At 48.5% G+C, this 11,222-nt stretch overlaps 1 protein-coding gene across 1 annotated transcript in view; it reads right to left on the minus strand.

Annotated features, from left to right (window-relative positions):
* Positions 1-1,818: 1,818 nt before the first annotated feature.
* The window catches only part of CYC1 (cytochrome c1), a 16,367-nt gene continuing 6,963 nt past the window's right edge, over positions 1,819-11,222 (minus strand). Inside the window, exons 2-7 of the mRNA XM_075848625.1 lie at positions 6,843-7,033; positions 6,435-6,561; positions 6,177-6,334; positions 5,564-5,724; positions 3,613-3,713; positions 1,819-2,249 (exon numbers count right to left, since the gene is read on the minus strand). Coding sequence (XP_075704740.1) covers positions 2,145-2,249; positions 3,613-3,713; positions 5,564-5,724; positions 6,177-6,334; positions 6,435-6,561; positions 6,843-7,033 — 843 coding nt within the window. The 3' untranslated portion in view covers positions 1,819-2,144. The remainder of the gene's footprint in view (positions 2,250-3,612; positions 3,714-5,563; positions 5,725-6,176; positions 6,335-6,434; positions 6,562-6,842; positions 7,034-11,222) is intronic.

An 11,222-nucleotide genomic window follows, 5' to 3' on the forward strand; every position in this document is an offset into this window, starting at 1 on the left:
CAGGGGGGTCCCCCACTCTACCTCATACAGGGGGGTCCCCCACTCTACCTCATACAGGGGGGTCCCCCACTCTACCTCATACAGGGGGGTCCCCCACTCTACCTCATACAGGGGGGTCCCCCACTCTACCTCATACAGGGGGGTCCCCCACTCTACCTCATACAGGGGGGTCCCCCACTCTACCTCATACAGGGGGGTCCCCCACTCTACCTCATACAGGGGGGTCCCCCACTCTACCTCATACAGGGGGGTCCCCCACTCTACCTCATACAGGGGGGTCCCCCACTCTACCTCATACAGGGGGGTCCCCCACTCTACCTCATACAGGGGGGTCCCCCACTCTACCTCATACAGGGGGGTCCCCCACTCTACCTCATACAGGGGGGTCCCCCACTCTACCTCATACAGGGGGGTCCCCCACTCTACCTCATACAGGGGGGTCCCCCACTCTACCTCATACAGGGGGGTCCCCCACTCTACCTCATACAGGGGGGTCCCCCACTCTACCTCATACAGGGGGGTCCCCCACTCTACCTCATACAGGGGGGTCCCCCACTCTACCTCATACAGGGGGGTCCCCCACTCTACCTCATACAGGGGGGTCCCCCACTCTACCTCATACAGGGGGGTCCCCCACTCTACCTCATACAGGGGGGTCCCCCACTCTACCTCATACAGGGGGGTCCCCCACTCTACCTCATACAGGGGGGTCCCCCACTCTACCTCATACAGGGGGGTCCCCCACTCTACCTCATACAGGGGGGTCTAAACTTGGTGATCCAAAACCGCGGCAAATAAATATTGCTGTAGAGCTGAATGATTTCCCAGAATTGGCTAAGGGAATGAATGGGAGCGCGGGAAGGGAAGAGCGAAAGGAGCGCGGGAAGGGATGAGCGAAAGGAGCGCGGGAAGGGAAGAGCGAAAGGAGCGCGGGAAGGGAAGAGCGAAAGGAGCGCGGGAAGGGAAGAGCGAAAGGAGCGCGGGAAGAGCGAAAGGAGCGCGGGAAGGGAAGAGCGAAAGGAGCGCGGGAAGGGAAGAGCGAAAGGAGCGCGGGAAGGGAAGAGCGAAAGGAGCGCGGGAAGGGAAGAGCGAAAGGAGCGCGGGAAGGGAAGAGCGAAAGGAGGGAGGGGAGAGCGAAAGGAGGGAGGGGAGAGCGAAAGGAGGGAGGGGAGAGCGAAAGGAGGGAGGGGAGAGCGAAAGGAGGGAGGGGAGAGCGAAAGGAGGGAGGGGAGAGCGAGGACTGTGCAGGTAGTTCCCTATACGATTGGGCAGAGAAATCAAGAGCGTTCTTGCCTATTCGGAGAGCTCAACGTCTATGCGGGAGCACGTTACCAGAGCAGGACGAGTTTAAGCTACATGGCCACCTAGTTTCAAGGGAACAGTGGTCCCAAGCAGGGGGACCCCCCTCTCTGACGTCAATATGCCCTGATATGACTTTTATGGGACATTCCCTTCAAACTGTAGGCTCACACAATGTAAATAAAATATAGCGGCTTTCTTCCAGAAACAGCGCCACACCTGTCTATGGGTTGTGTCTGGTATTGCAGCTCAGCTCCATTGAAGGGATTAGTGCTGAGCTGCAGTACCACATACAACCTCTGGACAGCTGTGGTGCTGTTTTTGGAAGAAAGCAGCCATGTTTTTCTAATTCTGCAAAAACCCCTTTAAAAAGATGAGCAGCCTGAAAAAATGAAATAGCAAAACCAAGTCTGCACCCGGCTGACGATCCTATGTATTCTGTGTGACCTCACATTCCGGCAGCCAATCACAATACAGATTTTTATATAAATCCCACACAAACGACCATTTACCCGCCAATGGTTTTAAAATATTTGTTTTTTTTATTTAATTTATCAGCCTCCCCTTATGGGGATTGTAATGGACTTTTCTTGAAAGCATCTGTGTGTAGATTTTCCCGCAGTCCCTCTTCCTCGCAGGTGATTTATGGTGGACGACACCGATGGAGAATGACAAGCAAAAAGAAAAAAAAAAACGGAAGGACCAAATCCCGTAAAGACAGGAGCCCAGCAATAATATTACAATGGAGTTTTCTGTCCAAGTGGCAGGAGGCAGGAAAGGGACTGATACCATGATCCGGATCTCACCGCCGAGGCCGCCAACGCAGATGAAATACAATCGTCCTGTTACTTTGGTGGTTGGTAGACCATCTTCCTGGACTTGAGCACAGTCCACCGGTGTCTCTTCATGTAGTAGAGGACAGCGAAGATTAAGGATGACATCAAAACGACCTGCAGACAGGAAGGAGAGTGAGGAGAACACCAACTACAGCAATGCCATGCAGTCTCCTCCAGTCACATACCCTATAATCCTGTGCAGGACCCTCAACTATTCACCAGAGGGGGGAGCGGCAATGAGTATCTATGTCTCAAACATCCATGCATTACACGGACAGCACATAGATATGAAAGAATAGTGTAATACCTCATTTCTCCAGTGGTGGCGCTGCAGAGAAATTGAACATTTACTGACCGGTTTCCCCAGATTACAGCTGATCGCTGGGGGTCACAGTAGGGCGACACACTGATCAGCTGATTGTCGAGACTGCTCTAACAAAAAGAAATTGTCCAGAGCAGGGAAACGGTTTAGAAAGTTTCTTTATCCAAAAATTAAAGCTCCTTCATGTCCCAATTATACACGGTCTACAAGTTCTGCTTTCTGCCAGCGGATGGTGTAAAACATCTATTTTTTTCCATCGTGACCTAGTCCTGATCACACAGCTGGGGTTTTGTTACAATGCATCAGTGCACACAATCCTCTGTGAGCTAAACACCTCAGCAGCACAAATCTCTCCTGTTCTGGAGCGGATCGCTCTTACCTACGCTGATACATTGTAACAAACCCTCAGCTGTGAGCGGGATGAGGTCAGGATGAGTGTTGAGCCTCTGAATGTAAACAAGTTTTTGCTAACTGACAAGAAGCAGAGCTCTTGATAACGTTTTAGAAGTGAAACACAAAGTCTTCAAAAATTGCAGAATTCACTCTACAGTGATGAGGCGTCTGGAGAAACAGTGTAACACTGAGCCTAGACAATGCCCCCCAAATCCAGGTAACATGGGGTGTCATGTGAGATCAGGACCGCCCCCCTATAGGCCAGGCTAGAGAGAAGCTGCAAACAGCATCTCTCTTTCCTGCACTGATGTCACCCCCAGCAGCAGGGGCCCCTCATGATCATCCAGGGGCCAGGACTTCACACAATGTACTAGTTTGTTACAGGGTCTCCGGTTCTCACTATATAAGAAGCTCCAGGCTGTCACCGGCTGTAAGTTAGTGACCCCCAGCGTTGTGATCATGTGACTTTATATATGCTCAGGATTTGGTCCGGACCTCATTGTTCTGTATCCAGAATATTCAGCGAGAGCCGAAGCCCTGGAGTCACCGGAACACAGACTGCTGCTATACGGGCGTCAAGACCTTACAGAACCGGAGCTGCCACAATGTCACCGCAGAATACGCAGCTGCCACCGTCAGGTGATGTCACTCTGGGTAACGGTGGCGGGTGGTGCCCTCATTCACATCACTAAGAAAAGTCTCCGCTGCAAAGAGAGTGAAGGGACACGGACTCCTGTACCCTCCCCCACACAGAAGACTCACTTTAAGGCCCATGCGCTTGCGGTCGTCGTGTTCTGGCTCGGAGGCCCATCGCAGGAACGTGCAGACATCTTTAGTCACCTGAGACATTGTTGCTGGAGTCCCTGGATAATAAAAACATCAGTCATCTCCGAACCCATTCTACAGCTTACATAAATAATAAGATGCTGAATTATACTCCAGAGCTGCACTTACAATACTGCAGGCTTCAGAGCGGAAATATCCCAGTGCACTCAATTTGTTCAGTGTCTGCAGAGTTAGCTCTGCATTGTGGGAAGTGTCTAAGCCCCACTCTGTACAGTCATCTGAAAAACTAACTACCCCCTACATTACAGGAGCGCAGCTAAGAGGTTAGGAGGCTGTCTATCCACAAGCTTGCTGACTGTATCCAATAACCAGCAGAATAGTGAGTGCAGCTCTGGCGTATAATACAGGATATAACTCAGGATCAGTACAGGATAAGTAATGTATGTACACAGTGACTCCACCAGCAGAATAGTGAGTGCAGCTCTGGAGTATAATACAGGATATAACTCAGGATCAGTACAGGATAAGTAATGTAATGTATGTACACAGTGACCCACCAGCAGAATAGTGAGTGCTGCTCTGGCGTATAATACAGGATATAACTCAGGATCAGTACAGGATAAGTAATGTATGTACACAGTGACTCCACCAGCAGAATAGTGAGTACAGCTCTGGAGTATAATACAGGATATAACTCAGGATCAGTATAGGATAAGTAATGTAATGTATGTACACAGTGACTCCACCAGCAGAATAGTGAGTACAGCTCTGGAGTATAATACAGGATATAACTCAGGATCAGTATAGGATAAGTAATGTAATGTATGTACACAGTGACTCCACCAGCAGAATAGTGAGTGCAGCTCTGGAGTATAATACAGGATGTAACTCAGGATCAGTACAGGATAAGTAATGTAATGTATGTACACAGTGACTCCACCAGCAGAATAGTGAGTGCAGCTCTGGAGTATAATACAGGATGTAACTCCGGATTAGTACAGGATAAGTAAAGTAATGTATGTACACAGCGACTCCACCAGCAGAATAGTGAGTGCAGCTCTGGAGTATAATACAGGATATAACTCAGGATCAGTACAGGATAAGTAATGTACGTACACAGTGACTCCACCAGCAGAATAGTGAGTGCAGCTCTGGAGTATAATACAGGATGTAACTCAGGATCAGTACAGGATAAGTAATGTATGTACACAGTGACTCCACCAGCAGAATAGTGAGTGCAGCTCTGGAGTATAATACAGGATGTAACTCTGGATCAGTACAGGATAAGTAATGTAATGTATGTACACAGTGACTCCACCAGCAGAATAGTGAGTGCAGCTCTGGAGTATAATACAGGATGTAACTCAGGATCAGTAAAGGATCAGTAATGTAATGTATGTACACAGTGGCTCCACCAGCAGAATAGTGAGTGCAGCTCTGGAGTATAATACAGCATGTAACTCAGGATCAGTACAGGATAAGTAATGTATGTACACAGTGACTCCACCAGCAGAATAGTGAGTGCAGCTCTGGAGTATAATACAGGATATAACTCAGGATCAGTACAGGATAAGTAATGTAATGTATGTACACAGTGACTCCACCAGCAGAATAGTGAGTGCAGCTCTGGAGTATAATACAGGATATAACTCAGGATCAGTACAGGATAAGTAATGTAATGTATGTACACAGTGACTCCTCCAGCAGAATAGTGAGTGCAGCTCTGGAGTATAATACAGGATGTAACTCAGGGTCAGTAATGTAACATGGAGTTTATCACAGAGTAACATAAATGAATCCCCTCCACTGGGCTTAGAGCGGACGGTAGAGCCATTACATGAGCCTGTCTGCGGTTTTCCTTGTAAATGACGGCAGGGGCAGTCACACCCTCAGTATGGGGGGGGGGGGGGGTTGTGATCACACTTACCGTCTTCATACTCCAGGATCTCGTTGTAGACGGGAGGCGCCATAGCGATGGCCTGGCCCACGAAGTATGGGTTGAAGTACAATCCTTCCCTCAGAGAGACGCCGGCTGGAGGGTCACAGTATCCGGTGAGCAGAGAGAAGATGTAATCCTCGCCACCGTGCCTGGAAACACGACACAACCAGTTACCTCTGCAGGATCAGCACAAATACATCGCGCTACAGATATTAAAAGTATTCACACCCCTGACTGTACACGGGTCCCCTCCACGTGACCTCCATGTTTAGCTGGCGGTGATGATTTAGGGTGTGAATAATTACAGAGGGAAAGATTTGTTTTCACTTTTCCTGTAGATTAAAAGTCATTTTATATCCTCCACGGCTCAATGTTATACAATAAGCAGGAGGAAAAGGTCTACGGGGTGTGAATACTTTATATTCTGTATCAGCTTATTCGGACTGAATGCCCGGAAGGCACTGCCATCAGTGACCCACAGCTGCAATGTGACACGTCCTGGGAGACCGGATGCCGCCATCGCTTCCCATCATGCACCATTTCAGACGATAGAGCCCCCGTCACCCCCTCCCCCCTGTATCCATGTGGACAATGGTAGTACCTGGCGTTGGCGATGTAGCTGAGATCGGGGGGCAGCGCCCCATTATTGGATGCTCTCGCTGCTTCAGGGTTGGGATACGGCTTTGGAAAGTAATCGGACAGCTTACCGGGACGGGTGAACATCTCCCCGTTCTCATCCGGTCCATCCAGGATCTCAAACTAACAACAGACAATGAAACGGATTTAACTGAAGAAGCCACTGGAGGTCGGATCACCCCCATATATCAGAGGACCCCCCGAAATCAGAGCACGCACTCACCTCCTCAGCGAGGGCCTTGGCTTCGGCCTCTGTGTGCGACACCCCGATCAGATTCCTGAAGGCGATGTAGTCCATGCTGTGACAGGCGGCGCACACCTGCTTATACACCTGATAGCCGCGGCGGACGCTGCACGGGACAGAGCGTTATATATTACACACGTGCAGGAAGCGATGGACGAGAATTTTAAAGTGCCGTTCACATCCAGCTACTGACGCCCACACGATAGACACCCCATCCATGTCCCAGCAGTGTCCAGATTACCCGGCACAGGAATCGGACGTGTCCTAGGACCCTCATGTCGCTGCTGGAGGTGAACGCCCCCTGTAGGTCTATGATGCAATCACATGCACAAATGCCAAGTAAACCCGGAGACACGAGCCGGGGAGTGGAGTAGCAGCGGGCATTACCTGGCATGATCCAGGGAGGAGAGTAACCCGCCGTGGCTCCAGGGGTAGCTCGGAGGGTGGAGTTCTAGCTCGGTGGCTTTAACGGAATTGTGGAGAGCGAAAGCCAAACCGGCTCCTCCGGCAACGACGACACCGATGGTGGACAGCGCCAATCTCCTGCCCCGGGACAGAGAGGAGAACGACATCTTAGCCTGAAAGAAAAGAGGCAAGGGGTTAAATGAATTGGAATGATACAGACGTCACCCACCGAGCGTTAATATCAAACTCTCCACCCGGAGTCTCCTACACCCTACTGACCCCATTACAGGACACCGGGTGCTGCTGCTCTGTGGTGTGTCAGTCACTACTGTACTTCTGGCATTCTGTTCTGTGGTCAGGATATATGGGGGTGCTGGGGGTGTCCTGTTAAGCGCTGCCAGTCTTGTGAGTAGAGATCTTCTCCATCAAAAGCCAAAATCCATGTGACCGCGCCATTTACCATCCAGATATACTGATCTGCGACAAGGTCATGTAAGACCCACAAGCACGGGGGGGGAGGGGGGCGACAAGGACCCCCTCCCCATCAGTCACCTGATCTAGTATCTGTGCACCCCTTCAACCGCCCCAGGACGATGGATAGGACATGGGAGGAAAGCATGTAGCACGATTTGCTGCACGGGGACGGCGCCTCTTTAAAGTGTCACCACGTCACAGTAATGATTGCTGATGCCACATGCCAAGGGGCCAATCAGGGGGTGCTGCCCAGGCGATCAGTGATTGGTCAGTCAGCATTGACCAATCACACCATTTTATTAGGAAAAGAGAGAGGCACATAGTTCCCTCCCCCTAACCGTCGTGGGGCAGTTAGAGAAGGTGCTCGTCTGAAGATTTTTTTATATCCAAAAATTCAGGTGCAATTTATGCAGAACCCCACAGGCGGATGGTCACGTTTTGGGGCCTTGTATTGAACAAGCCGAGCATTATATCCTACTGGAGCCCGGACATATTGTACCACCCCCCGATGTACCGCGCGGCCGCGGGCAGGACGAGATCCTGTGGTTCCTACAAAATGATAATCCGCAGTGCCCACATGACCCCGGCTTTGACCGCTTGTTTAGAATTAGGCCCCTCACAGACCATTCAGTTCGCCACACGCCACAGCTTCCACCCCCGAGAAGTTCATTTCTATTGACGAGTCCCTGGTACATTTATAATTGGGGATTCACTTCCACCAGGTCCTGCCAAGTACGAGGGCGAGCCGCAGCATGAAGATGTATGAGCTGGGCGAGAGGTCACCCCGGCACTCCCACAGGTTTAGGATTATATGAAGGGAAGGACACCAGAAATTACCCCCCCCCCCCCAGAATGAAGCTTCTACCGGGAGTTACTGGAAAATAGAGTGGGATTTGGTGCACCCGCTGCAGGACCAGGGTTACCACCTCCACCCGCATCATTTCTACTCTTTCGTCCCATTATTTCAGTGTCTCGCTTCTGGAAGAACTGCGGCAATGTAAGAAAAACCAAAGGCCTCGCTAAGATGCTGCTGGGCGAACACTCGGACAGGACGAGAGCCGGGCGGATGCAGCGACCACGTATCATGTGCCAAGTGTAAGGACAAGAGGGAAGTCCTTATATTCAGCACAATACACGGGAACCCCAAGACCCCCGACCCAGAGCAGAAACCCGAGCCTTTTGGTATAAGAAGCTGCTGCACATATTGTATATATCACGTCTCTCCAATGTTATTTGCACCCCCTTATTATGTACCCGATTTACTCTGCAGTTTGTTCCCCAGAACCGCATGCCGCTGCTTCCCTCCTGAGCCCGGCCGTGTGCCCAGGCAGCCAGTTACAGCCCCATGTGCGGTATTGCCGTACCCAGAGAACCCACATAAGTTTATAGGGTGTATCTCAAGTGGCACAACACACCGGGCACTGAAATGGCAGATCTATGGATAAATTGCTATTTTCACTCTGCAACATCTATTGTGCAGCAATTTCTGGAAGACACCTGTGGGGTCAAATTCTCACTATACCCCTAGATGAACGCTTGAGGGGGTGTCATTTCTAAAACGGAGTCACCTCTCAGTGGTTTAAATGGTTTTGGTCCCTCAGGGACTCTCTAAATGCAACATAGCGCCCAGAAATTATTCCAGCAAAATCTGCGCTCCAAAAGCCAAACGATGCTCCTTCCCTTCTGAGCCCGTCCGTGTGTCCAGACTGCAGTTCATGGCCACATATGGGGTATTAGCGCACTCGGGAGCCATTGTTTATTGAATTGTGAGGGGCTTTTTCTCCTACATTTCTTGTATAAAACAAAATTATAATTTTCCATTTTCAGGGCCCCATTCTGATAAATTTTATGAGAACCTGTGGGGTCAAAACGATCACTGCCGACCTCGAGAAGTTTTTCTTGGGGTGTTTCAGGTGTTTTAGCACCTCACCGGCTCCTGCAAACGTGAAATGGAACCTCGGAAACGTCCTAATAAAATGAAGGCCGCAAAATCCACAAGCTGCTGCTTCATTTCAGAGGCCGATGTTGGTCACGTACCACCCTAGGGCCACATGTGGAATATTTCTAAAAACTTCAAAATCGCAGTAATAAAAATGGAGCTGTGTTTCTCTGTTATCCGCCATGTTACTGAAATAAAATTAAAACAATTTTTGGGAAAAAAAAGACATTTGTAAATTTCACCTGCATTTTGCTTTCATTTCTGTGACAAGCCTAAAGGGTTAAGAAACGTAAATGCCGCTTTGAATACGTTGAGGGGTGCAGTTTTCTTAAATGGGGTGATTTATAGGGGGGTTTCTAATACATCTGCCCCTCAATGCCACTTCAAAACCAAACTGGTAAAAAATAAAAATGAACTATAATCCTTGCAATGTCAGAGAAAAATAAAACACGGATGTCTGCACACGGAAGACGTGGTGAACCGAATATACCGAGCGGTGCGGTTATTATACAGTTTAGAAGAGGATTTCAAACGTAGACGAATCCTCATATTTCCAAATTGTCTTTACATTTTGGATTTTTATAAGGAGTAAAAGCGTATCGACCAAACTTTACCCCTGATATAAAGTACAAGGTGTCCCAAGAAAACAATCTCAAAATCACTTGGAAAAGTAAAAGCACTACAAGGTATTACCACAAAGTGACACGTCAATTGAAAAATGGGGCTGCGTTCTTTAGGTGAATATATTTGGCGCATTAACGCCGACCTAAATTGGTTTAAAGCGGCTGTCATTACATTATAAGTGCCCCCCTGTCTCCTACATAATGTGATCGGCGCTGTAATGTAGATAACCAGTGTTTTTTTGTTTCGATTTATGCTAATTAGTTTCTTAATAGACAACTGGGCGTGTTTTAACTTTTTACCAACCGGCCGTTGTACAGAGGAGAGTATGAGGCTGACCAATCAGTGACTAATCAGCGTCATACACTTCTCATTGTTCCAGCCCGACTTCTTTCACTGCACAATCACACTGGGCTGGAAATATGAGAAGTGTATGACGCTGATTGGTCACTGATTGGTCAGCGTCACACACTCCTCTGTACAAAGCCCAGATGTCTATTAAGAAACTAATTAGCATAAACCTAAAATTGCTCATAACTTGCTCAAAAATGATCATTTTTCTACATAAAAACCACTGCTGTTCTCTACATTACAATCAGGAGACAGAGCCTCTTTATTACTAGGACCACTGTTCTCTACATTACAATCAGGAGACAGAGCCTCTTTATTACTAGGACCACTGTTCTCTACATTACAATCAGGAGACAGAGCCTCTTTATTACTAGGACCACTGTTCTCTACATTACAATCAGGAGACAGAGCTGCTTTATTACTAGGACCACTGTTCTCTACATTACAACGGCGCCAATCAGATTATGTAGGAGACGGGACACTTATAATCTGGTGACAGCCTCTTTAACCCCTTCCCTCCACAGCCATTACTCAGATTTTAATTTATTCCCTCCCACCATCTAAAAGCATAACTTTTTTTTATCTTTCAGTCGATACTGCGGTAAGAGTTTTTTTTTTTTTTGCAGAAGGAGTTGTAGTTTTTCATGGCAACATATATCGTACCATTTGTGGGATGGAGTGGGAAAAAGAAAAAAAGGAAGGAATTCATTATTTTTTTTGGGGGGGGGGGGGGGGGGGGATCATTTCTGTTCACTTTATTCTGTGGGTCAATAGGATCTCAGCGATACTGAAAATATATTTTTTTATGTTTTACCACTTTTACAAGTAAAAAATGTATCTTGTGCTGCCACATTTGGGGAACCGGAGCTTTGATCTTTTTCGTTGATTGCACGGGGTGACTGCTTATATTTTGCAGGGCGAGCTGAAGTTTTTATTGGTAACATTTTGGGATACATGAGATTTTGAATCCCTTTTTA

Source organism: Rhinoderma darwinii, unplaced genomic scaffold (assembly GCF_050947455.1).
Source record: "Rhinoderma darwinii isolate aRhiDar2 unplaced genomic scaffold, aRhiDar2.hap1 Scaffold_4371, whole genome shotgun sequence".
NCBI lineage: Eukaryota > Metazoa > Chordata > Amphibia > Anura > Rhinodermatidae > Rhinoderma > Rhinoderma darwinii.